General features: G+C 40.1%; 1 protein-coding gene across 1 annotated transcript in view; it reads right to left on the bottom strand.

Moving 5' to 3' along the window:
- Positions 1-366: 366 nt before the first annotated feature.
- Positions 367-27709, bottom strand: part of CUL4A (cullin 4A) — a 69503-nt gene continuing 42160 nt past the window's right edge. The window contains exons 11-20 of the mRNA XM_008143915.3: positions 27160-27352; positions 19942-20046; positions 17906-18016; positions 17714-17799; positions 17264-17371; positions 10571-10684; positions 5500-5605; positions 5140-5312; positions 3093-3245; positions 367-1462 (exon numbers count right to left, since the gene is read on the bottom strand). Of these exons, the coding sequence (XP_008142137.1) occupies positions 1367-1462; positions 3093-3245; positions 5140-5312; positions 5500-5605; positions 10571-10684; positions 17264-17371; positions 17714-17799; positions 17906-18016; positions 19942-20046; positions 27160-27352 (1245 nt within the window). The 3' untranslated portion in view covers positions 367-1366. The remainder of the gene's footprint in view (positions 1463-3092; positions 3246-5139; positions 5313-5499; positions 5606-10570; positions 10685-17263; positions 17372-17713; positions 17800-17905; positions 18017-19941; positions 20047-27159; positions 27353-27709) is intronic.

Raw genomic sequence — 27709 nt, 5'->3', positions numbered from 1 at the left:
TTTATAGACCATATATCATAGAACTCAAATGAAAATTTACAAATATAGAAATGATGATACTTAGAGGATTTTCATATGGAAACCCATAAGATGTCATATTTTAAACACGCATGTTTCAAAAAGGCAGAATCTTTGAAAAATTTAGCACAAAACCAAATTATATAAACTTGTTATAGTCCAGAAAATATTGCTTTAAACACTTATACCATGATCAAAATTCCTTTGGTAGCTTTTAATCAAAATGAAACATGCTATTATGTAAAATATAAAGTAGTTTTAAATGTTATCTAAAAGCATCTGTTATAGTTACCATACTAACATAATCTGCTATTCAACCTCACTATACATACACAACATGAAACCAGGTGCCAATGAAATCCTTTTAATCTTTTGACAAAATAACCTCTGCTTCACAATAAAGACTTTAAGTCTCCTATAAAACATTTTACAGTGGTTATGGCACAGAGAATGACGACTGTCCCTGTGCGCGACTGTAAGAACAAAACCAAACTTTATTATACCATTCATACAAATACTGCAATTAAAAAAAATCAAACAGCAGTTACCCCAATGCAAAGTACAGGGACTGCTAGACTCAATCTTAGAATGGTAAACACAAACACACTACCCCCTCAAAACCTTAAACAGAAAATTCACAAATAATTCAGTGGAAATAAAGACGCTGATGGGTTCATTGCTCCAAACACATCAGACCCGATGTCCTCTTGGCACATCAGAGATCTCACTGAGAAACCTCATTATAGAAAAATCAGTCATTAAAGTTTAAAACTTTTTGAAAATAAATGAAAAATAGATGCCAGTATTTAGATTGCATAATTAATAAACCAGTTTTTAACACTGACTTTCTTCTTAATGTTCACCAATTAAGGGTTCTTGTTTTAATCTAAGTGTTCATCAACTAAAATAGCTTATCTTCAGGAATACCTAAGTAATCTCTGTAGCTAAAGAATGCAGCATAGAGGGTCTTTTTATTGTGCATTCATGATCACACACACAAAAACAAACCAAACTTTCAGTTTTTTTGCCACAACAACACCACCTTACAAAGGAACCTCATTTAACCAGTATCTTCTTGTCCAATCCCAATGTCATTCTGCACAGAGCAATGGAAACAACTTAAATGCCTAAAAGAACAAGAGGAATAACTGGAGGGTGAAAAGATACATATGCCATTTGCAAATCCTTAAGCCTTGTGAAGGGTTATCCAAGAATCATCTCCTTTCCTTTGAATCCAAAGTATTGTGCTGGCTCAATCCCAGAAAGCCCTGGAAACAGCACAGAGGTGTTTCACTGCTCTGGAGATACATTCCAGTGTCTCACTGAAAGAAAACAGCTGGCCGATGCATCAGGCCACGTAATGGTACTGATTTGGATTGTCTTTATCTCTCTCCATATAGTCTCTGTCTATAAGAGATTCAATTCTCTTTTTCAAATCTCCAGGCTAAAAAAGAAAAAACAAAAAACACCCAATTACAGTGGAATTAAATTTACAAACATAGGGGAATATAACATTATGCACGAAATATGTGATTATAATTATGCTTATTTTGCACATGATTATATAAATATACATATTTATTTGTAAGTATAAAATGAATAGACTAAAACTTCCTACTTCAAAGACAATGTTAACATTATTTCTTAATTCAAGTGCTCCATGTGAATTTATTGTCACAGCAGGGCTTCCTGTGGGAAATATGAAACTTGTGAAATGTAAATACATTATTTATGATCACTAATGAGTATATGTACATGGCAGATCCAATTAGGTAATACATTTCTGTTTGTTTGAAAGGGAAATCTGATGTCTCAAGGCACTTTCATCTGTTAAGGATATTTCTCCCTAAGAACTAATATTTACTATATATGCTATATTTATAAAGTACAATCATAAATTCTGAGTATTCCTTTGCTAAAAGTAGATGACTGAATAGATATATGTCCACACCATGACATGTCAGCCCACGAAGAGCGCCCTCTGGCTCTGCTGTTAGGAAGCACAATTATGCTGACAATTATGAGCAAGTTTTTTACCTGTATGTTCTTTCTTCCAAACATTGTAACTTTCTAATTAGTGACAGATCATACATTTTACAATATGTGGCTGAAACCCAATTACCTATCAAAGTAGAACTAGGCGTTATGGCTGTATGCACACCTTACTTGCTATTTAGTCTTTTAATTGCTGGGTCTCTCATCTGCAGAGGGGAAATCAACACTCTCCCAGGCTCGTGGTAGGGAGGAACGGTGTATGAGGCAGTGTTCCACAACTGTGCAGAGCACTGTGGAGCACACATTGCCTCTGCAGAGTACAGAAACCCAGTATTTGCTGAGGCAGGATGGCATTCTCACCCGCCATTTCAGTGTCAAAGACTCATTGGTCCACCTCGACTCCCTTGGTGAGAAAGGAGGGTCAGCTGGTCTTTTATCAAACTGGACAACACAAACTCAGGGTACTTCCACCTCAAAAGCACAAGTGGCAGGCTTAGTCACTGAAAGGCCAGGTGTCATGAGAGTCCCATACTTTCTAGGTGGATTTATACATGCGTTAAAGCTCTTCATAATGCTCCCCTCACTTATCCTGTACTCCACATACAGCCAGGACAGGTCTCAGTTCTGGAAATACGCACGGACTGAAAGGTTTTAGGGTAGACTTTTTACTCAATAGCAATGAAGACATATAACTGAGGTAAAGAATGCTTTGTAGTTTGCAAAATGCTTATTAAATTAGTTAGCATGATCTCCTTAAAATCCCGTGATATAACTTGAATTGTTACAACTGCTGCTAATAAATGTCCATTTCCATGTAGTACCTTCTCCCTTCTAGAGTGGGAATTTTAGGTATCTATCACTTCTATAATGGTGATGAAGAACATTTGAGATAAAGTTCCTACTATCATCATTTGCCAGGTTTTCTAGACTTAGTATATACACAAAGGTAGATTTTTGAAGCAAATTATCACTTAAAATGTAGAACAAATGATATGATTCTGAAGGTAATGAGAATCGAACATGCTTCGCCAATGGTTTGGCACAATACTACAGTTTTAATTAAGCCAATATACATTTACCTTTACTGGAAATTTCAGCTGATTATACAATTCAGACACTAGAAGATTATGACCCAGAGTCTTTCTCATCTTCATTATTCTGACGATAGCAGCATCAATCTGATACTGTCTGTCCTGAAACACTCTCTCAGTGGTGCTGACTTGTTCTTCAACCTGCACAAAAAAGACAAAAAGTGAAGTGTAAAGGTATATTTTAGTATTAATTATGTCATACTGTTGACTTTGACTAGAAACTTTTGATGCCAAGAAAGGCCAAACTTTAAATGAATCCTGTTCTGCTATGCATTGTGTTCTAATGAAACCTAGCTTCCAAGGAGTACAACTTCAGTACCAAACATTGAAAAATAATTTTAAAAGTTATAGAAAAGCTGTAAAAACCCTATATAATCCTGGATTAAATCCAGGAGCATAGTAATGAAAACAAAACAAAGCATACTAGTCATCAGAATTTACTCCAGAAATGTAAACTTTTCTCAGCATTGGGAATCTACTAATGTGACAGAAATCATCACAATAATTTCAAGGTTAGATTATAATCACCTTGATAAGTCATGACAAAACTGAAAATCTATTCTTGATTTACAACAAACTTGAATATATAAGGAGTAATTAGAAAAAATAAAAAAACTTGAACAGATAAAGAGCTTATATCAGAAGCAAACAGTAAACACTGATAACAACTTGATGGTTAAAAAAAAAAAAAAAAAAAAGCCAACCACAGTGGCTTAGTGGTTGAGCATCGACCTGTGAACAGGGAGGTCATGGTTTGATTCCAGGTCAGGGCACATGCCCGGGTTGTGGACTTGATCCCCAATAGGGGGCATGCAGGAGGCAGCTGATCAATGATTCTCCTCATTGATGCTTCTCTCTCTCTCTTCCTCTCTGAAATCAATAAAAAAAAAATATAATATATATATAAATATATATATATATGTATATGTATATATATATTTTAAAAAACAGCCTAATAGAGGCCTGCAGATCAAAGGGGGGTAGGGGACAGGCAGGTCTGTGTATGTCAAACATCTTAAAAAACAAAAACAAAAACAAAAACAAAAATCCTTTAAAAAAGAATGTCTGTTTTCCCATATATTACCAGCCCTGGATATGACAAACTTTTAAACATTTCCCAAAGTGACAGATTAAAAATGGAATGTTACTTTAATTTGAATTTCACAAAAATCATTGGTGAAAATGAACATCTTTTATGTATTTATTGTTTTTTTAAATTTCTTTTGTGTAGTCTGAACATATTTTCTGTAGGCTACTTTGAACACCTCTATGTAAGTGAAGCAATCACTGTCTTCTGCTGGAGGTGGAGAAAGTATTTGTGATACCACTTTAGATCAATGAAAGCTGTCCTTGGGTTGTCTGAATTAACCTCACTCCTTCAAAAGGCCTCTCTTCAAGTCATTAACATGTACAAGGGGGCCAGCTGGACACCCTGTTATATAAATGGGGTGCCAGGGGTGGGCCTGCCCACCTGGCCTGTATGTTTGATAACAGCCCAGGGGTGCAAGGGCTTCTGCATTAGGAAGGGCCTGAGGGCAGTGGGCCAGAACCTGCTCTGGACACGAACCTTGAGAATCTGATCAAAGCTACAGATGCTCCACCTGTACACAGATCACAGATACAATGTCAGTGGGTCCTTGACACCCACAACTCTTACCACTTCCACCCCAGGACCCTGGCTGAGGCCGAGGTTGAGAGAAAGGCTGAAATGTGCTGTGCAAAAATAAAAAGACAAGTCACTGGGTTTTGGAAATGACATGCTCTCTCCACTAACAGAATTTGATATAGGAAGCTCTGATTTATCACACCACTTTTGTGAATAACTGTTAAATGCATTTCTTTTCTGATTTTCATTCTTATGGTGAATATAAAGTTAACAAAAGCTACATTAAAATGAGTACTCTTATAAACACTGTATTCAAATTAGATACTTTAGAAATATGCTTCAGAACTCTTACAGTCAAGAAATTATAAAAACTAGTGATTCCTTGGTGAACACCCTCCCTATAAGTCAAAAGAGAAAGTTTATACATACGGTTTCCTTCATCTGAATTTGATTGATCTTTATTCGAAATAATTTGTGCTTGAAATCTCCGTTAAAAATGAATTTGTCTCCATCTTCTACCTCCTTTCCTTTGGGACTTTTAATCAGAACTCGTGCTTTGCCACAGGCCAGTGACTGTAACGTTCTCCGCAATTCACTGTCCTCTGGTTGAGGAGAAAAATGCAGGCACAGATTAGCATTAAAATGAATAATGACACTCAACAAAAATGAAAGAAACCACACTCTCAAGTGTGACAAGCAGAGACACGGTCTACATCTTCTCTTAAATGAGTAAGTGTTTAAAAACAAGGGCACTCAAAAACCACACATTCATGAAGAGCGTTTTCATACCTATCCCAGTGGCCATTTTTATGTCTTCAAAGCTGAATCCGTCCCCTTCATTGAACATGAGAAGCACCAGAGTCTGGAAGAGGGATACCTGGAACTCTTTCTTTCCCTTAAAGAAAACAAACATATCATGCGTAAAGCTTTGTTAGCACAATCTTGAAAAACTTTAAGAAGCTTCTTTTTGCTCTCAAACTTCGGGGAAGAGGGTATAAGAAATTACTAATTAGCCACCAAATAAGAAAAAATTATGTTACTAATTATACGAGAATAAAATGACTTGGTATGACACTTAAAAATTCTTCTCTTGAAATATTTTTAAAGTAGTAAAAAAGTTCTTTAGTAAATTGTGTTGACCAAGGTGATTATCATTATTTGAAGTCAGATGTTGCTGAACACAAATCTAACAGCACCCTTGGGTCCCATTTTAGCTTGCCGAGGTCCTCTTAATGGTTAGGAATGCCACTGGAATGAGTGGACAGAGTATGGGAAGGCCCAGTGACAAAACCTGTATGGACAGGAAAGCTAGCAAAAGAGCTAGCTAACATCACTGTTAAAGAATGAGTAATGACATAAGCACATAAATGATCATAAACTGTTGGCCAGTTTCCCTTTATATGTGCTTGTGATGTACATGACAAATGTAACCCAGTTTTGGACCTCACATAATTTCCCACCTCTATTCTTTTAAAAAATATTTTTATTGATTTCAGAGAGGAAGGGAGAGGGAAAGAGATAGAAACATAAATGATGAGAGAGAATCATTGATTGGTTGCCTCCTGCACACCCCCCATACTAGAGATCGAGCCCAAAGCTGGGCATGTGCCCTGACTGGGAATCGAACCATGACCTTGTTTCATAGGGTGACGCTCAACTACTGAGCTATGTTGGCTGGGCCCCACCTCTATTTAAATAGTCCCCACTATAGAGGCTTTCCATACATATATTAGTACTGTGTGGACAACAGAGCATGCTGTGAGTGATTCATCCTCAAGCCTAGCTATGGAAGGGAAAAATCGCAGTCAGGAGATCATTCTGCAGAGGTTCAGTTCTGAAGCTGGCAGTGAGGGGATCATATCTTAACTTTTATAATACCTCAAAGACTAGTAGGCGTGGCTTTATGTGTATAACCCTGCATAACAACACAATGCAACATAAATGCATAATCGTATATAATAAAAGCCTAATATGCTAAGTGTCCGGTTGTCGATTCAACCAATCAAAGCATAATCCTATCTAATAAGAGAGTAATATGCAAATTGACCATCACTCCAACACAAGATGGCTGCCCCCATGTGGACACAAGATGGCCGCCACAAGATGGCCAACAGGGAAGGGCAGTTGGGAGGGACCAGGCCTGCAAGGAAGGGCAGTTGTGGGCGATCAGGCCAGCAGGGGAGGACAGCTGGGAAGGACCCAGGCCTGCAGGGGAGAGCAGCTGGGGGTGACCATGCCTGCAGGGGAGGGCAGTTAGGGGTGACCAGGCCTTCATGGGAGGGCAGTTAGGGGTGACCAGGCCGGCAGGCGAGGGCAGTTAGGGGCAATCGGGCTGGCAGGGGAGTGGTTAAGGGGTGATCAGGCTGGCAGGCAGAAGCAGTTAGGGGCAATCAGGAAGGCAGGCAGGCCAGCAGTTGGGAGCCAGCAGTCCTGGATTGTGAGAGGGATGTCCAACTGCCTGTTAGGATTGGGCCTAAACGGGCAGTCGGACATCCCTTGAGGGGTCCCAGATTGGAGAGGGTGCAGGCTGGGCTGAGGGACCCCCCCCCCACCGTGCACGAATTTCATGCACCAGGCCTCTACTATGCTAATAATATGCTAATGCAGCTCAACCGCCTGCTATGATGTGCACTGATCACCTGGGGGTGGTGCAGAACAAAGGAAGGCCCCAGCTGGCAGTCGGGGAAGGGAGGCCCTGGCTGGAAGCTGGAAGGCCCTGATCGGCCCTGATCGCAGGACAGGCCTAGGGACCCTACCATGCGTGAATTTCATGCACCAGGCCTCTAGTTATAAATAATGTTGCAATGAACACAGGGGTGCATACATTCTTCAGAATTAGTGTTTCGGGTTTCTTTGGATTATATTCCTAAAGTGGAATTGCTGGGTCATAAGGTAGTTCCATTTTTAATTTTTTTTCATAGGGCTGCACCAATCTGCATTTCCACCAACAGTGTACAAGGGTTCCTTTTACTCTACATCCTCACCAAGACTATTTGTTGAGTTACTGAAGAAAGCTGTTCTGATAGGTGTGAGGTGTTATCTCATTGTGATTTTAATTTGCATCTTTTCATATGTATGTCCTCTTCTGAGAAGTGTCTATTTTAGGTCCTTGGCTCATTTTTTAAATTTCATTGTTTGTTTTGGTGTTGAGTTTTTTTGTTCTTTTTTTTAAAATTCAAAGCAGATTTGGAAACACTGCTTTCATTTGTTGTTGTTAATCCTCACCCAAAGATATTTTTCCATTGATTTAAAAAAAATATATATTTTTATTGATTTTTTTATAGAGAGGAAGGGAGAGGGATAGAGAATTAGAAACATCAATGAAAGAGAAACATCAATCAGCTGCCTCCTGCACACCCCCCACTGAGGATGTGCCCACAACCAAGGTACATGCCCTTGACCGGAATCGAACCTGGGACCTTTCAGTCCGAAGGCTGACGCTCTATCCACTGAGCCAAACCGGTTTCGGCTTGGTGTTGAGTTTTATAAAATCTTCATAAATTTTGGATATTAACCCCTTATCAGATGTATTAGTGAATACGTTCTCCCATTCAGTGGGTTGTATTTTCAGTTTGTTGATGGTTTCCTTTGCTGTGCAAAAACATTTCAGTTTTGATGTAGTCCCATTTGTTATTTTTTCTTTGGTTTCCCTTGCCCAAAGATATGTATCTACCTAATAAAAGAGTAACATGCTAATTGACCATACCTTCGTGATGCCCACCAGCTAATCAGGAGTATGCAAATTAACCCACCAAAGATGGCAGGTTAATTTGCATACACAGGCACCGAGCAGCCCAGGGCAGGATGCTTGCGCCGTCACCATGACGACGATACAGGTGTTCCACACCACCCCAGCCACTTCAGGCCTCTGGGCAGCGTGGGAAGGTGGAAAGGCAGCTCCAGGCCGGAGAGAAGGCGGTGCCAGCAGCCAGGGAAAGGAAGGCCCATTCTTGCACGAATCTTCGTGCGTCAGGCTTCTAGTATATATATATATGTGTGTGTGTGTGTGTGTGTGTGTGTGTGTGTGTGTGTATGTATATATATATACACATATATATATATATGTAAAATATTGCTAAGAGAACTGTCACAAATTTTACTGCCTATGTTTTCTTCTAGGATTTTTATGATTTTGAGTCTTACATTTAAGTCTTTAATCCCTTTTGAGTTTATTCTTGTATATGGTGTACTAAGGTGATTTAGTTTCACTTTTTTGCAGGTATCCAATTTTCCCAACATCATTTGTTGAATAGGCTGCCTTTATTCCATTGTATGTTCTTGCCTCCTTTGTCAAACATAATTAATCATAAAGGCATGGGTTTACTTCTGGGCTCTATATTCTGTTCCATTGATCTATATGTCTGTTTTTATGCCAGTAACATGGTTTTGATTACCATGGCCTTGTAGTATAGTTTACTAGGTAACATGATTCCTCCAACTTTGTTCTTTCTCAAGATTTCTGTAGCTATTCTGGGTCTTTTGTGGTTCCATATAAATATTTTGGAATGTTTGTTCTAGTTCTGTGAAATACTTCACTGGTATCTTGATAGGAATTGCATTGAATCTATAAATCATCTGCCACTTATACTTTTAAAAAAATAAACCCTGCATATAAGTGGACCCAAACAGTTCAAACTTTAGTTGCTCAAGGGTCAACTGCATAATTTATGATAGTGTATTATAATAGCCAGCAAAATAGAAATCTTGTTTGTTTTTGCTTAGTGTACATAAGTTTATTTATAAAATTGAAGTTAAATTTGAATATGAAGGACTGTTTTGTGACATGTTTCTTTCATTTATCAATACATTGCATGCATTTCCCCTTTTAAATATCACTTTTAATAATAGCACTGCAGCCTTGCTGGCATGACTCAGTGGTTGAGCATCGACCTATGAACCAGGAGGGCATGGTTTGATTCCTGTTCAGGGTACATGCCTGGGTTGTGGGCTTGATCCCCAGAGTGGGGCCTACAGGAGGCAGACAATCAATGATTTTCTCTCATCACTGATGTTTCTATCTCTCTCTCTGAAATCAATAAAAATATGTTTTAAAAAAACCACTAAAAAATAGCACTGCAACAGATATTTTTACTCATTAACCTGAGAAAAGGTCTTAAGGTAAATTCCCAGGCCGAAACCGGTTTGGCTCAGTGGATAGAGCGTCGGCCTGCAGACTGAAGGGTCCCAGGTTCGATTCCGGTCAATGGCATGTACATTGGTTGCGGGCACATCCCCGGTGGGGGTTGTGCAGGAGGCAGCTGGTCGATGTTTCTCTCTCATCGATGTTTCTAGCTCTCTATCCCTCTCTCTTCCTCTCTGTAAAAAAATCAATAAAATACATTAAAAAAAAAAAAAAGATAAATTCCCAGAGTTGAAGCTAAGGCAACAAAGCATGTGATTTGAGAAGTTTTGAGATACACATTGTCAAACAGCCCTTCATAAAGCTCATGTTATCCCACCAACAGTGGGTAAGAGATGCTGTTTCTTTTAATTTTAGCCTTTATCAATTTCATAATCAAAAGTGGCACTTTATTGTGTTTTAATTTGCAACCCTTTGGTTGGCAGAGAAGTGGAACACATTTTTTCATGAATATTGATTTTTTTAGTCTTGCTTTTATGAGTTGCCTCTCCACATCCTTTGCTCATTTTTCAATTAGGTAAATGTTTTTCTATTCCTGTTGACTTCTTATTGATTCAGATATTAACCCATCAACTGTTCCAATTTTATTGACCTACAAAAGCCAATGTTGAGTTATACTGAATATTTTCCTTTCTTTGCTACCAAAGTTCAATTACAATTTTAAAAATTGTTAACATACTTACAAAAATAAAAAGTAAATTTAACAGACAAAGAACTTACTTCCTTAAACTCTGCTTTTAAAACAGCATGTCCCAATGTAGTCTGCCATTGAAGTTTTCGACCACTGTGCTTTCCGAGATAAAATGTCTTAAATACTTCCTGAAGTTTAATCATCTGTCAAGCAAAGGAAAACAAATTTAATTATGCTAAACACCATTAATCATTCAATTTACAATTTTTCACAGCTAAATAAAAAGATCAGTTCTGTTTTGACAGTTATTTTTCTGGATTCTATTACCTGTGAAAAATGTTCACCACCTAGGACATAGGGGTTTTCCCTCACACAATGGGATAACACTTGGAACTACGGTTTTATGTACAAACAGGTTGTATCTTATAGTCTCTATACCCCATACCCAGGCTTCCGTGGCTGATAGCATATGTAATGAAGACCACAGTGGCCATCCTCAGAGACACTGTCTAAGGCCCAGGTGTATCTTATCAGGTTTTAGCTCAAGCTCTCACTGACTCCTAACTGCTCTTAGGGCCTTGGGATGCCTCATCTCTGAACCATGATCCATGGTTATGGCAAGACCTGGGCATCAAGCTGCTGTGAGGGTTGATATAAAACACTTAGGACAGTGTATGCACAGGAAACATGACATAAGCTAGCCATTATTTTCATGGAAGGTTTTTTACACCTTGCAAACTGTCAGCCAGTATTGTTATTGCTGATATCTCATTTTAAGCCCCCGAGCTCCCCCTCTTCCAGGGGTCCCCTCCTTTCCCACTTTTGTACCTGTTCCTGTTTATGTGCACTACATCTGTTCCTCTAACTTCCTTTTGCTCATTATTTTATTTAGTTCCTTTCACATCTGCTTTACTCTCCACTCAGGTAACCAGTGATCTATGCTGACAAAACTAATGGCTCTCCTCAGGCTTCATCTTGTGAGATGATCCCTCTCAACAGCTTCCCATGAAGCAGGCTCCTGCTTCCTCCTGGTGTCTACGACACTCATTGCTTGGACTTCCTATCTCTATGTCTCTATGTCCACACTTTCTGAGTCTTCTTTGGTTTGTCTTTCCACCCACTCCACACATGCTGGCATATCCATCCCCTCCTCCTTCCCCCCAATTTTGCACCATTTCCACATTCTTCCTAAGAGTAAAATTCTTCCGTGGCTTGCTAAGGCACCTTTCCTCTGAAACTTCTGACTTCACTGGCCTCTCCTATGCCTCCCACCCTTGACACTGTAGTCCCATTTTCCATTTCACTGAGCACAGTGTCTCATCCTCCCTCAGGCTCTCACACATCTCCTCTACCAGATCTGGGAAGCCACTTTCCTAACAATATCGACTCATTTTTCAGAACTGCTTCCTCAGAGAAGCCTTCTCCAACCACTCTCAGCTCTGATAGTAGTTATTGCAATTTGTGAATAGCTCCTCTGGACAGAGAGCTAAAAGAGGGCAGAACCAGGTGTGGGATTTTCATTGCTGTACACTCTGTATAAAATACTTGTGAATGCCTCTGTGCTTCTGTCAAAGTGGTGTCCTCTGTTAGAAATGCCTATCTGCCTCATATCTATTTGGCAAACTCCTCTGCATGCTTCAAACTCAACTCTACAATCATACTTACTCCATTACCCATTTTCAATATCGAATCCCAGGCATGGTATCATTTCACTTCTAAGTATTTTAGTGTATATTCATTTTTAAATATTTTGGTGTATATCTAAAGGACTCTTTTTAGAAAAAATATCTACTAAATCATATCACACCCCAAAATTAAGTCAATAATGTGATAAAACTCAATGCATACCTTTCCTAAAAATTATTTCCTTGACATTAATTGCTGTGTTAATGATAATCATAATCATAATCATAATCATAATATAGCAACTAACATTTGGTGTTTACTATGTGCTAGTTTACGATTGCAGGCTCAAAATGGATCAAAGACCTAAATGTAAGAGTGAAAACTATAAAACTCTTAGAAGAAAACATAGGGGTAAAATTTTCATCACCTTGGATTTGGCAATAGTTTTTTTTAGATATGATACCAAAAGTACAAGCAACAATAGAAATAACAGATTAAATGGACTTTATAAAAATTAAAAACTTTTGTGCAAAGGGCATCATCAAGAAAGTAACAAGACACCTCACAGAATGGGAGAAAATATTTGTGAATCACATACCTGATAAGGGTCTAGTATATAGAATATATAAAGAACTCTTACAGCCCTAGCCGGTTTGGCTCAGTGGATAGAGCATCAGCCTGTGGACTGAAGGGTCCCAGGTTTGATTCTGGTCAAGGGCACATGCCTGGATTGTGGGCTCAATCCCCAGTAAGGGGGGTGCAGGAGGCAGCCAATCAGTGATTCTCTTTCATCATTGATGTTTCTATCTCTCTCTCCCTCTCCCTTTCCTCTCTGAAATCAATAAAAATCTATTTAAAAAACAAAACAAAACTCTTACAGTTCAACAATAGAAAGACAGACAACACAATTTAAAAATGGGCAAAGGGTTTAAATAGACTTCTTCAAAGAAGATCTACAAATGGCCAATAAGTACATGAAAAGATGCTCAATATTAGTTCTTAGGAAAAAGCTAATCAAATCAAAATGGGATATCACTCACACTCACTAAAATGGCTATAATCAAATAACTGAAAATAACAAATACTGAAGATGTGGAGAAATTAGAATCCTTGTGTGTTGCTGATGGCAATGTAAAATGGTGCAGCTACTGTGGAAAACTAGTAGTTAAACAGAATTATCGCATGACCCAGAAATTCCTACTTCGTGGGATATATCTAAAGAACTGACAACATCTATTCAAACAAAAATTACACAGAGCAGCATTATTCCCAATAGCCAAAAGTGGAAATAACCCAAATGTCCATTAACGGATGAATGGATAAACAAAGTGTGGTATATCCAAACAACGGAAAATTATTCAGCCTTAAAAAGGAATGAAGCCGTGACACATACATACTACAACATAGATTAACCTTGAAAACACAGTTAAAGAAGTCAGACATAAAAGACCACATGTCATATGATTTCATTTATATGAAATGTCCAGTATAGGCCAATCCATAGACAGTGAAGGGATTAGTGGTTGCCCAGGGCTGGGGCAGTGTGTGTATGGTAGGGGTGGAATGGGAGTGACTGATTAATGGGTCCAGGGTATCTATTTGGGATGATGAAAATGTTCTGAACTAGACAGAGGTGATGGATGTACAATTTAATGCCACTGAACAGTACACTTTAAAATGACAAGTTGCCCGGCTGGCATGGCTCAGTGGTTAAGTGTCGACCCACGAACCAAGAGGTTATGGTTCCATTCCAGGTCAGGGCACATGCCCGAGTTGTGGGCTTGATCCCCAGTAGGGGGCGTGCAGGAGGCAGCCAATTAACAATTCTCTCTCATCATTGATGTTTCAATTCTCTCTCCCTCTCCTTTCCTTTCTGAAATCAATAAAAATATATTTTAAAAAAATAAAATGGTAAGTTGTAGGTATATTTTACCACAATTTAAAAAATACAGTATGGTAAGCCTCAAACACCTTTTGCCAGAAAATAAAAAAGTACTCAAATATGCAGGGGTGTTTTGAAAGGAAAAGGAGGCGGCTGAAAAGTGCTCCCACCAGCCAAATATGGGACGATTTTGGCATCAAATAAGTAACTAAGATTCCATGAATTCATACTCATAAGGACAGAAAAAGAAATCACTGTTCATCAAGGTAAAAATGGATTCAGGCAGGAATCAAGCAGGTGAGAGTCTGATGGGGAAATAAGAGGTTTACATAGTCTTAAAATATCTCCCCATAATTTACTTAATAATCACCAAAGGAAAAATACCAGCAGTAAAGTGGAGAAACCAGGTAAGACCTTAACCAAATGATTATATGGGAGCAAAAGAATAGTGTGTGCCTCTGGACATGATACTGAGAGGAAAGGACACGACCCATGTGGGATTCTGGTTAAATATGCATGAACTGAATCCAATCAGACAAACAAAGATAATATAAGAAAACTGGCCTGCATTTTAAAAACATGTCACTTTTGCTGTAATAAATCTTATCCCGAGTACAACAGTAAAAAAAAAAAAACAAAATTAAAAACCCCAAGCAAACACATGTAGTGTCATGAAAGAAAAAGAAAGGTTGTGTAGCTGTTACAGATGAAAGGACACGACTAAATGAAAATGTGGGGTCCTGGACGGGATCTGATACCAAGAAAAAAATGCTAAAAGATATAGTTGGGACAACTGACAAAAATAGAACTTGGCTGTGTATTGATGACAGTATTAATTACTTCATTGTTAACTAGCTGAATTTGACAACATTCTCTGGTTATGTTTTTGGGAAAACCCCACTAAAGTATTAAGGGTAAAGGCCCTGTCCAAGTAGCTCAGTTGATTAGAGCAGCCGTTGCCAACCAGTGGTCCAAGGAGGACCACTGGTGGTCCATGAGGTCCGAAAGGTTGGCGACGGCTGGGTTAGAGTATTGTTCCCATATGCCAAGGCCACAGGTTCGATCCTGGTCAGGGCACATACAAGGATCAACCGATGAGAATGCATAAATAAGTGGAACTATAAATTGATCTCTCTTTCTCTTCTCACAAAAAAATAAAAATACATCAATAAAGTATTAAGGATAAAATGAATCTACTCTCAAATGGACCAGGAGAAAAATGGCACATATATGGAGAGGAACAGAATGATGAAGCATATAAAGCAATGATAAAAAAAAATGAGTGATGGGTACTGGAAATTCTTTGAACTATTCTTGATAATTTCCTATAAGTCTGAAATATTTAAAAATAAAATAAGAAGCGAATAAACTTGCAGTGCTATGAGAGAGGCACGCCCAGGGTGGAGTCTGGGGTGAAGTGGGGTGAGGACTTGAGGGAGTGCTTTCTGGTGAAGGTGACTGGGGAGATAAGTTTTAACAAGCTTCATGTGCTGGGGATGGTTAAGGGTGTGGACGTTTTCTGGAGAAGAAGTTTCCATTTAGAGGGCTATACATGGAGGCCTGAGAGGATGAGAGAAGTGGGTGGGTTTGGGGCCTACTACTAATTTAGAATAGAGGGAACATGACATCCATGTGGGTGAGCTGGGCCATAGAGATGCTTCACATCTCATAGAAAAACTGATTTAAAGTGCTATCCCCATTTCCCACAGGATAAAGAGATTCAGGGAGGTAGGGAGAAGGGTAATGAGAGAAATCATGGATGTCATCTATGTACATTCAAGTGGACACACATGCTGGAGGCTGAGAGCTGGCGTGGGCTGAGTTCAATGAAAAGGTGTGGAATGAGAAGGGAGCTGAAGGACAATTCTGGGCAATGTTAGCATTTAGGATATGGGTGGATAAATTAAAAAAGAAAACAAAAAGGCAAATGACCAGTGGGTTCAGAAACAAACAAACAAAATCAAGAAAAGATAATGTCTCGCAAATGGGAAAAACAGCTTCAAGAAGGACTATTTCTGATCCAGATGGCCAGCTGCCATGAGTCTGTACTTTCTTTTGCCCTTTCTGGAAGCCCCTTCAGCTGGAAGGCCTTCATCCCTGCTCATCTTTAATTCTCAGATCCCACACTGGAACCAGCCCTTTTCCATAACACCTGGTACTGTAATTGATGGTGCTCCTGCTGTTTCCCTAACTGGATTTTAAGTTCCTGAGCCCCGAATTCTCCCTCATATCTACATATCCTCAGAGTATCCAAAGTTGTGGCTGACATATAAATAAGCCCTCAGTACCATTCACAAGACTTCTCTCTCTCCCTCTCACTGCCTCTCTGAAGTAATATATTAAAAAAATCCTATCTAATAAAAGAGTAATATGCAAATTGACCATCACTCCAACACACAAGATGGCTGCCCCCATGTGGACACAAGATGGCCACCACAAGATGGCCAGCAGGGGAGGGTAGTTGGGAGGGACCAGGCCTGTAAGGGAGGGCAGTTGTGGGTGATCAGGCCAGCAGGGGAGGGCAGCTGGGGGGACCAGGCCAGCAGGGGAGGGCAGCTGGGGGTGACCAGGCCAGCAGGGGAGGGCAGTTAGGGGTGACCAGGCTGGGAGGGGAGGGCACTTGGGGGCGACCGGGCCTGCAGGGAAGGGCAGTTGGGGGGGACCAGGTCTGCAGGGGAGGGCAGTTGGGGGGGACCAGGCCTGCAGGGGAGGGCAGTTAGGGGTGACCAGGCCTGCAGGGGAGGGCAGTTAGGGGCAAACAGGCCGGCAGGGGAGCAGTTAGGCATCAATCAGGCTGGCAGGGGAGTGGTCAAGGGGTGATCAGGCTGGCAGGCCGAAGTGGTTAGGGGCAATCAGGAAGGCAGGCAGGCTAGCAGTTGGGAGCTAGCAGTCCTGGATTGTGAGAGGGATGTCCGACTGCCTGCTTAGGCCCAAACCTACTGGGATAGGGCCTAAATAGGCAGTCAGACATCCCTTGAGGGGTCCCAGATTGGAGAGGGTGCAGGCTGGGCCTCCAGTAAAACAATAAAACAAGTGCCTGCGTTGATGCCTTCTTGATGGTTAGTCAATGGACATGGGTGAGCTGTGGACAGGGACAAAAGCAATCACTTAGATTTTTGCTTGAGTGTATGATTTTAAAAAACCTCGCACTAAATAATTCTTGAAAACTAACATGTCTGTGCATGGTATGGGTGAAACAAAGAAAGACATTTATAATGTTTTGGAAGTACTAATATATTTAAAACAAAGGATGAATAGTCTTTAAAACACTTACTTCTGGAGTTAAATGTACTTCCATAGGTGTGTATGTTGGCCAGTATCCCATAGTAAGTATATTTACTGTTAGATCTATAGAGCCTGGGTCACTCTGATTCTGCATATACTAAAAGCAAAGAAAATGAAGACAAAATAATTTTAGAATATCATAAAAACTATAAAAAGGCAAATGGTATAATCTTCATAATATTTTTCTTTTTTGGTTATGTCACCAATATAAGATACCATTAAACTAATTTAAATCAAATTTTCATTATACATATTTAGGGATTATTTTTCATTTTGAATTTAGGTTATTTGAATACGTGAGACATTAACAGTATAATATTTAAGGATGGGAATTTTACCTAATTTATGTAAGTATTTACATACTTTACATAACCATTTCACATACTTTAAAGTGGGATACTTTTTAAAAAGCTGTTTTACTTGAAAAAACAGAACTTGCCTGCTTGAAATGAACCATGATGTCCTTGGAGAGCTCCATGTCCTTGAACATGCCTTCCAGTTTGCTGGTGAAAGCAGCACCACACTCTGGGACACAAGTGAAGGATGGGTGAAAAACACCAGGAGCAACATGTTGTTAGTGCAACCAATTCCCAGCCCAGAGGTAGGACAGAACCCGATTCCTCATGCTTACCATGCTTTAATTTTGACAACATAGATTTTTCAGCATCGACTGAGGCACTTTTTCCGACAAGGAGTCTTTTTGCCAAATCTTTTTTATAAAATGCTTCAAAGACATCTTTACCTATTTATGACCAAATGAAAATAAACATTAGACAACTGATATGCAAATGTTCACTTTAACTGCTAAAAAACCCTCAGAAATGTTCCTTCTGATGCAAGCCAGCTCTAATTTCACTGAATCCTTGTGTTTAATTTCCACAAAGAAAATACTTTTTATTTAATCAACTAGGAGCCCGGTGCACGATATTCGTGCACTGGGGTTGGGGGGTCCCTCAGCCCAACCTGCCCCCTCTCACATACTGGGTGCCCTCAGGGGATGTCCTGCTGATGGCTTAGGCCCGCTCCCCACTCTCCTTTGTGGGAGGCAACCGGGCTGATCAGGGGAAGGCACCAGCCCCATCACCCCACTGCTGCAGCCACTACCAGTCACCACGAAGGTGTTTTCATCAACACGGACTCCAGTCCCTTCACCAAGAAACAATGACAACTTTCTTTAGGGAGGGAGAGACAGAGAGAAACATCAATGTGAGAGGGACACTTTGATTGGTTGCCTCCTGTATGAGCCCTGACCATGGGCGCCAGGCTGGGGGGCATGCAGGGACCCCTGGGCCGCACGCAGTGGTGGCCCCCAAGGGTCTCCACACACCCCCGAGGCCAGCAGCCAGCCCCCCATCATGTGCGCCAGGCTGGGGACGTGGAACCAAACTGCCTCTTGGTGCTGGAGCATTCCCAAGCGGCTGGGGGCACTATGGTGACAGGGGATGTTTCCACCCCGCCCCGCCCCCAGCCCCGTGGCTCCTGCACCTATAGGCTCAAAGTGGCCAGGGGGCGTTCTGGGAACCCTGCCACTCAGGACCTAAGCAAGGGGCCTACAGGCTCGGACTGGCCTGGGTCCTGAGGATGTTTGCGGGACCCAGCCCCTTGGCGCCTGCACCCTTAGGCTCCAAGTGGCCAGGGGGCATTCTGGGACCCTGCCCCTCAGGACCTAAGTGCAGGCCTACAGGCTCTGATCGGCCTGGGTCCCGAGGATGTTTATGGGACCCAGGCTGCTCAGGACCTAAGCGCAGGCCTACAGGATCTGAGAGGCTTGGGTCTGAAGGATGTTTCCCAGACCCCAGACTGCTGCAAGTGTTTGGGGGCGGGAACATAGCGACAGGGGAATGTTCCCGCCCCGCCAAGGCTCCCAGTGGCCAGGGGGCCGTTCTGGGGCCCCTGCACTCAGGACCTAAGCGCCAGCCTACAGGCTCTGAGCAGCTTTAGGTCCCAGACCCCAGACTGCTGCAAGTGTTTGGGGGCGGGAATGTTCCTGCCCACCAAGGCTCCCAGTGGCCAGGAGGCGTTCTGGGGCCCCTGCCGCTCAGGACCTAAGCGATCCGCCTGAGTCCGGAGGATGTTTATGGGACCCAGGCTGCTCAGGACCTAAGCGCAGGCCTACACGATCTGAGAGGCTTGGGTCTGAAGGATGTTTCCCAGACCCCAGACTGCTGCATGTGTTTGGGGGCGGGAACATTCCCGCGTCGCTATGACGACGCGGGAATGTTCCCGCCCACCAAGGCTCCCAGTGGCCAGGGGGCGTTCTGGGGTCCCCCACGGCTCAGGACCTAAGCGATCCCGCCTGGGTCCGGAGGATGTTTATGGGACCCAGGCCGCTCAGGACCTAAGCGCAGGCCTACAGGCTCTGAGCAGCCTGGGTCCAGTGGACATTTACAGGACTCAGGCTGCTCAGCACCCGCATATGCAAATTAACCGCCATCTTGTTCGCTCTGATTGGCTGTGGGCATAGCGAAGGTGCGGTCAATTTGCATGTTTGGGTATTATTAGGTTAGATGGGCAGCTATCATTCTAGTTCCTGTATTAATATAAAAGTGGAAATGTTTTAGTCAATTTTTCTCAAGAAAAGATAGGGCCCAAATATGTATATATATATTTTTACTATGTAGCATTTTCTATATACCCAATGTTAATAAGAACAAGAGTATTTCTCACCATGAATAAACCTGAATATTATCATGATTTTGTCAAGGATCCTCTCCAGCTCTTCATCTGTTGCTTCTTTATTACCTGCTCTCAATTTTGAATCAACATGTTTTGCTGTAAAATTAAGAGTTCAAATTATTAGAAAAATAATCATTTGTTATATAATACATTTTTTTAAATAGAAAAAAAGTTTAATTTCTAATTTCTACAAGTCAAAATTGGACATTAACACCCTGGAGCTTTTCCAAAGTGATATTATTATAGTATGACATACAGGCAAATATCTGATATTCTAATATACATCCTTTCAAATCATGTGAGAATAAATACTTTAATTACATGCTTCAGTTACACGACACATTATTGTATCAGGAACTGGAATGTCCCATCTTCAAGATGTGGTATAAGAAATTTGGATAAGACTCTTAAAGGATTTTTTTCAGGGCTTCATGTGATTATATCCATGGTGACAATGTCTTATCCCTGAATGCAGGGATTAGAGCAATTCTACTCTGGGTTTCTGTTTGACACAAATCAACCATGACCTTGCTTAAGGAAGGGAAAACCTAAGACTTTAATAAGCCCAGCTCCCAAGAGTTAAACATTTATCTTTAGAGAAAAATAATCCATAAAGTGGCACAAAAGCCAAATTAAATTATCTTATGAATTTCTATTGTTGCTTTTATTCGTATTTTCTTTATAATTTTTATTATGAAATATTCTGAACATATACAAAAATAGATAATTGTACAATAAACTCCATGTTTCCATCATAATACCTTCAATAATAATCAACACAAGCCAATTTTGTATCACTGTATAGATCTTTCTTTACGCTTTGCCACCTGTAAATTTTTAAAAACTTTTACCGACTAGTGAAATTCTATGAATCCTAAATATATTTTGGTGTTATCATGACATAATTGCATAAAGTAGTAATCTAAAAACTTTCATCTTAGAAAACCTAAATAGACCAATTACTAGTAAGGATAATGAATCAGTAATCAAAAACCTCCCAACAAATAAAAATTCAGGACCAGAAGGCTTCAATGATGAATTCTTCCAAACATTAAAAAAAAAAAAAAATAATTGCCCTAGCTGGTTTGGCTCAGTGGATAGAGCGTCAGCCTGTGGACTGAAGGGTCCCAGGTTCGATTCCGGTCAAGGGCACATGCCCAGGTTGTGGGCTTGATCCCCAGTAGAGGGTATGCTAGAGGCAGCCAATCAATGATTCTCTCTCAACATTGATGTTTCTATCTCTCTCTCTCCCTCTCCCTTCCTCTCCTAAATCAATAAAAATATATTAAAAAAATTAATACCTATCCTTCCCAAACTTTTCCGAAAAAAACTGAAGAGGAAGGAACAATTTCAAACACATTTACAAGGCCAGCATTACCTTGATACCAAAACCAGACAGGGACACCATAAATAAAGATAGTAACAGGCCAATATCCTTGATGAATATAGATGTCAAAATTCTCCACAAAATATTAGCAAAACGGATTCAACAATACATTAGAATGCTCATAGTCCATGACCAAGTGGGATTTATTCCAGATATGAAAGGATGGTTCTGCACATCAATCAGTGTGATACAGCATATTAACCCAATGAAGGACAAAAATTCTATGATCATTTCAATAAATGCAGAAAATGCATTTGGTAAAATTTACATCCATCTATATATATAAAAGCCTAAGTGACCATCCAACCATTAGCTTTGATGTGCACTTATCAGGGGGCACACACTCTGACTGTTCGCTATGATGTGCACTGACCACCAGGGGGCAGATGCTCAACACAGGAGCTGCTGAGCTGCGGTGACTTGGCAGCTACAATTCTCAGGTGATGTACCAGGAACCAGAGAGGAGGGAGCCTGATTCTGGGGTGCATCACCTGAGAACTACCTTCTTACATCCAGGACCCCTCAGGGGATGTCGGAGAGCTGGTTTCAGCCCGATCCCCACAGACCAGGCTGAGGGACCCCACCAGTGCACGAATCCGTGCACCAGGCCTCTAGTTTTTAAAACTCTCAACAAAGTGGGCATAGAGGGACATACTTCAACGTAAACCCATCTAACATCATGTTCAATGATGTAAAGCTGTAAGATTTTCCTCAAAGATCAGGAAAAAGACAAGGATGCACATTTTCAACACATTTATTTATTTATTTATTTATTTATCAGAAAAGCAAGGAAAAATTTACTCTTCACAGCAAAAATATACTTAGGAGAGTGAAACAAGGAAGGGCATGAGGAATAGGAGAGCCTAGGCTGGGCTACCTTGGCTCACTAGGAAGTCAAAGATTAGAAAACCTTTGAGACAGGTTCAGGGGGTTAGCCCCTGCCCACTGCTCCCCTGGTTGCAAGACTTGGGGCCCCTTAGAAGTTATGGGATATGTACCTGTGGGGGAAGAGGTGAAAGGGAGAGACATGGGCATGCTCCCTGGAGGGAGAGAACTCTCAACACTTTTATACAACACTAGAGGCCCGATGCATGAAATTCGTGCAAGGGCCTTGGCCCCAGCCCCCGCCTGCTGCCGCTGTGGCCAGGGGCCTCTGCCTCAGCCCCTGTCCACTGCAGCTTTGTCTGGAAGGAAGGACGTCTGGTCTAATTAGCATATTATGCTTTTATTATTATAGATAACTAGAGGCCTGGTGCACAAATTTGTGCATGGGTGGGGTCCGTTGGGGTGGCCTTGTGCCACCCCCTCACCCACTCCACCATCCTGTCTGCAGGGTGATTGATTGGGGCCAAGCCCGGCCCCTCACCTGGCTCCCTCAGCACCTGTGAGCAGGGAGTTAGCCCCGCGCCCTGTCGCCGCCACTGTTCACTGTCTGTGGGGTGATCGGGCCTCCACTCGCACCTGCCTTGGCCTGGTACTGCCCACTCACCTGCTCCACCATCCCACTACGGTCCCACTCTCCTCAGGGCCCATTGGGGCCGGCAGTGCCTCCACAGTCACCTGCTGCCAACGCTGTAATGCTGACACCCGCCATGTTCCGCGCCACCCCGTGGTGGTCAGCGCACATCATAGCGAGCGGTGGAACTCCCAGTTGAGGGGACAATTTGCACATTAGGCTTTTATTATATAGAATAGTGGAAGTCTTTGCCACAGCAATTAGGCGAGAAGAAGAAATAAAAGGCATCCAAATAGAAAAGGAAGAAAATTGTCACTATTGGCAAATATGATACCATATAAAAACCAAAAGATTCCACCAAAAAAAAGTTAGAATAAATTAATCCAGTACAGTCACAGGACACAAAATCAATACACAAAAATCCGGGGCTATATACTAAAACTATCAGAAAGAGAAATGAAGAAAACAACCCTATTTACAATTATATAAAAAACAATACAAAGTATAGAAATAAACTGAACAGGGCAGTGAAAGATTTGTACACTAAAAACTATCAGACACTGATAAAAGAAACTGAGAGGACAAAATGGAAAGATAGCCTATGCTTATGAATTGGAAGAATAATTACTTTTAAAATGTCAATACTACCCAAACCAATCTATATGTTCAGTGTAATCCCTATCAAAATTCCAATGGCATATTCACAGAACTAGAACAAATAATACTAAAATTGTATACCACCACAAAAGATCCCAAACAGCCAAAGCAATCTTGAGGAAGAACAACAAAGGGGGATGTATCATGCTTCCTGGTTTCAAAATATACTACAAACTTACAGTAATCAAAACAATATGGTATTGGAACAGAAACACACACACACAGGACAATGGAACAGAATTGAGAGCACAGAAATAAACTCATACATATATAGACAATTTATGACAAAGGAGCCATGAATATACAATACTGGAGAAAGGACAGAATCTTCATTAAATGGTGTTGGGAAAAATGGACAACCACATGTGGAATTGCTACCTTACAACATACTGACAATAAATTTGAAATGGATCACAGATTGTAACTATAAAAAATAAAACTCATATAAAAATTCTAGAAAAATAATAGGAAAAAATCATAGTGACCTTCAGTTAGGTAAAGATTTCTTAAATAGAACAGGGAAAGAGCACAAAGTATAAAATATACATAAAATTGACTAAATGAAAATTTAAAAATTTACTCTTTAAACATACTTTTAAGGAATTAAAACACAAGCTACAAACTGGGAAAAATGTTTGCCAACCATATGTCTGATAAAGGAGGACTCATATACAGAGTTTGCATTAATATTAAAAAAAACACACCTGTTTCATCTCAAAATATGTTCGAGATCCCATCCAATTTTATCCTATTTTAATACTATTCAGAGAATGCAAAGATAGTGACTAATAGTATCTCATGTTAAATATTATCTGGAGATTGATAAAGGTATTATCATAATACAGAGGCATCATATACAACAAACCTCAATCCAATTTCTGAGCAGAAATTACAAGTAATCCAGTCAGAGATTCAAGGTTTATTTCTATAAACTATAGTTCTGGGGCTGTTAGAACAGGAAATGCAAACTAGGCTAAATCTTTATTGTTCTTTTTTTCTTTTTCTAACTTACCTTTATTATTTAAAGTATTATAGATGTCCCCTTCCCCATCTACCCACTCTGCCCCCTCCCCAGGCCTTCATAGCACTATTATCTGTCCATGGGTTATGCATGTAAGTTCTTTGGTTAATCTCTTCCTGCCCGACCCCCCTTTCCCTCTGAAATAATTCAGTCTGCTCCATGCTTCTATGTCTCTGGATCTATTTTGTTCATCAGTTTATTAAGTTCACGAGATTCCACGTGTAAGTGGGATCATGTGATATTTGTCTTTCTTTGACTGGCTTATTTCACTTAGCATATTACTCTCCAGGTCCCTCCATGCTGTCTCAAAGGATAAGAGATCTTTCTTCTTATAGCTGCATATATTCCATTGTGTAAATGTACCACAGCTTTTTTAACCACTCATCTACTGATGGGCACTTGGAATGTTTCCAGATCTTAGCTATTGTAAATAATGCTGCTATGAACATAGGGTTGCAGAATATTCTTTCTGATTGGTTTCAGGCTTCTTAGGATATGTTCCTAGAAGTGGAATTACTGGGTCAAATGGCAGTTCCACTTCTATTTTTTTGAGGGAACTCTATACTATTTTCCATAGTGGTTGTACCAGACTACATTCCCACTAACAGTGTACTACAGTTTCTTTTTCCTCCACATCCTTGCCAGCATTTATTATTTGTTGATTTATTGATGGTAGCCATTCTGGCAGATGAAAGGTGGTACCTCATTGTTGTTCTCATTTGCATCTCTCTTATAATTAGGGAGGTTGAGCATTTTTTTCATATGTCACTTGGACGTTTGTATGTCCTCTTTGGAGAAGTGTCTATTCAGGTGCTCTCTCCAGTATTTTTTTTTAAATATATTTTTTATTGATTTCAGAGAGGAAGGAAGAGGGAGAGAAAGAGAGGAAACATCAATGATGAGAGAGAATCATTGATTGGCTGCCTCCTGCACACCTCCTACTGGGGATTGAGCCCATAACCCGGGCATGTGCCCTTGACTGGAATCAAACCTGGAACCCTTCAGTCCGCAGGCAATGCTCTTTCCACTGAGCCAAACCAGCTAGGGCTCTCCAGTTTTTAATTGGGTTGTTTATCTTCGTGATATTGTACATAGAAAACCCTAAAGACTCCACCAAAAAAATTACTAGATTTAATAAACGAATTCTGCAATGTAGCAGGATACAAAATTAACACCTAGAAATCAATGGCACTTTTATACGCCAATAATGATCTCTTAGAAAGAGAAAAAGAAAAAAAAATTCCATTTACTACTGCAACAAAAAAGTTAAGATACTTAGGAATAAACTTAACCAAGGAGGTAAAAGACCTGTACTCAGAAAACTACAGGATGTTGAAAAAAGAGACAGAAGATATAAACAAGTGTAAGAATATACCATGTTCATGGGTTGGTAAAATTAACCATCATTAAAATGTACATACTACCTAAAGCAATCTATAGATTCAATGCAGTGCCTATTAAAATATCAATGGCAAATTTCACAGATCTAGAATAAATACTCCAAAAATTTATACGGAACCAAAAAGACCCAAAATAGCCGCAGCAATCTTGAGAAAGAAGAAACAAGTTGGAGGGACTCACAATACTGGATATCAAATTATACTACAAAGCCACCGTACTCAAAACAGCTTGGTACTGACACAAGAACAGGCATATAGATTAATGGAAGAGAACAAATACCCCAGAAATTGACCCAAGCTATTATGCTCAATTAATATGTGACAAAGGAGGCAAGATTATACAATGGAGTAAAGACAGTATCTTCAATTAATGGTGTTGGGAAAATTGGACAGGTACATGCAAAAAAATGAAATTAGATCACCATCTTACACCATATACAAGAATAAGCTCAAAACAAATAAAGGACTTAAATGTAAGTGTGAAACCATAAAAATCCTAGGAAAAAACATAGGCAGCAAAATATCAGACATCTCACATAGCAGAATTTTCACAGATACATCCTTAGAGCAAGAGAACAAAGAAAAAAATCAACAAATGGAACTACATCAAACTAAAAAGCTTTTGCACAGCAAAAGAAACCAGCATCAAAATGAAAAGGAAACCTAGTGTATGGGAGAAGATATTTGTCAATGATACATCTGATAAGGGGTTAATTTCCAAAATATATAAAGTACTCATACAACTCAATAAAAGGAAGACAAACAACCCAATTAAAAAATGGGCAGAGGACCTTTTTCTTTGTGAAGACAAGCCTCATTTTTTTTTTTTTTTTACAGAATTACTACTACATCCTCCCTATGGAAATACCATGTACTTGTATACATACACATATGTATGTGTATATACAAAAAAATATATAACACATATGTATATATGGTTTTTTGAAAATGTGTCCCCTAATAAGGTGTGATACAAACTCTTCCCCTAGCACGAGGAGTTTAAAAAAAAAAAAGTATTTTTAATTCTCATCCGAGGATTTTTAGAGAGGGAGAGGGAGAGAACATCAATTTGAGAGAAACATTGATTGGTTGCTTCTTGGAGTGAACCCACAACCTGGGTATATGACCTGACAGGATATCGAACCTGCCACTCTTCAGTGTACCGGATGATGCTCCAACCGAGCCACACTAGCCAGGGCAGGAGCTTGAATATTTTGAGAAAAAATTTTGCTTGAGTTATGCCTTACTTTCGCATATTAAAAAAATGTATAGAAACATGTTTCTCTACCGATCAGTTCTGCAGGCTTATTTGGCCTCTTGTTGATAAACGTTTCAAAGGATTCCTTCATCAAGTTGATGAACTTCTCATTTCTCTGAAAGCATACTTCTATCACATGGTCCACTCTGTCCTTAAAATCCAGCAGGTCCTGCACCATATCTTTATCTTTTTCAGGATTGATAACAATCGTTGTCCCAAAAGTCTACAAAAACAAACACACACCAAGTCATCAACAGGTTTATGATACCACATATTATTTTCTCCTGCTATCAAACAATCATGATAGTGGAAAAATTTCATAAATTCAGCCTACATTCTAAAAATTAAGTGAATACTGTAATTCCCCCCTTATCTTTGGGGGACACGTTCCAAGATCCAAGTAAATATCTGAAATCATGAAGAGCACCGAACCATATATAAATATTGTGCACATGTGTGTGTACATGCATGTACACACACACACACACACACACACACACACACACACACAGTTTTTTCCTATACATACTACTCTTGCACTTTGGGCCATTATTAAGTAAAATAAGGGTTACCTAAACAC

This window comes from Eptesicus fuscus, chromosome 8 (assembly GCF_027574615.1).
Source record: "Eptesicus fuscus isolate TK198812 chromosome 8, DD_ASM_mEF_20220401, whole genome shotgun sequence".
Lineage (NCBI taxonomy): Eukaryota > Metazoa > Chordata > Mammalia > Chiroptera > Vespertilionidae > Eptesicus > Eptesicus fuscus.
The sequence above is the reverse complement of the archived record's forward strand: the minus strand, read 5'-3'. Positions and strand labels throughout refer to the sequence as shown.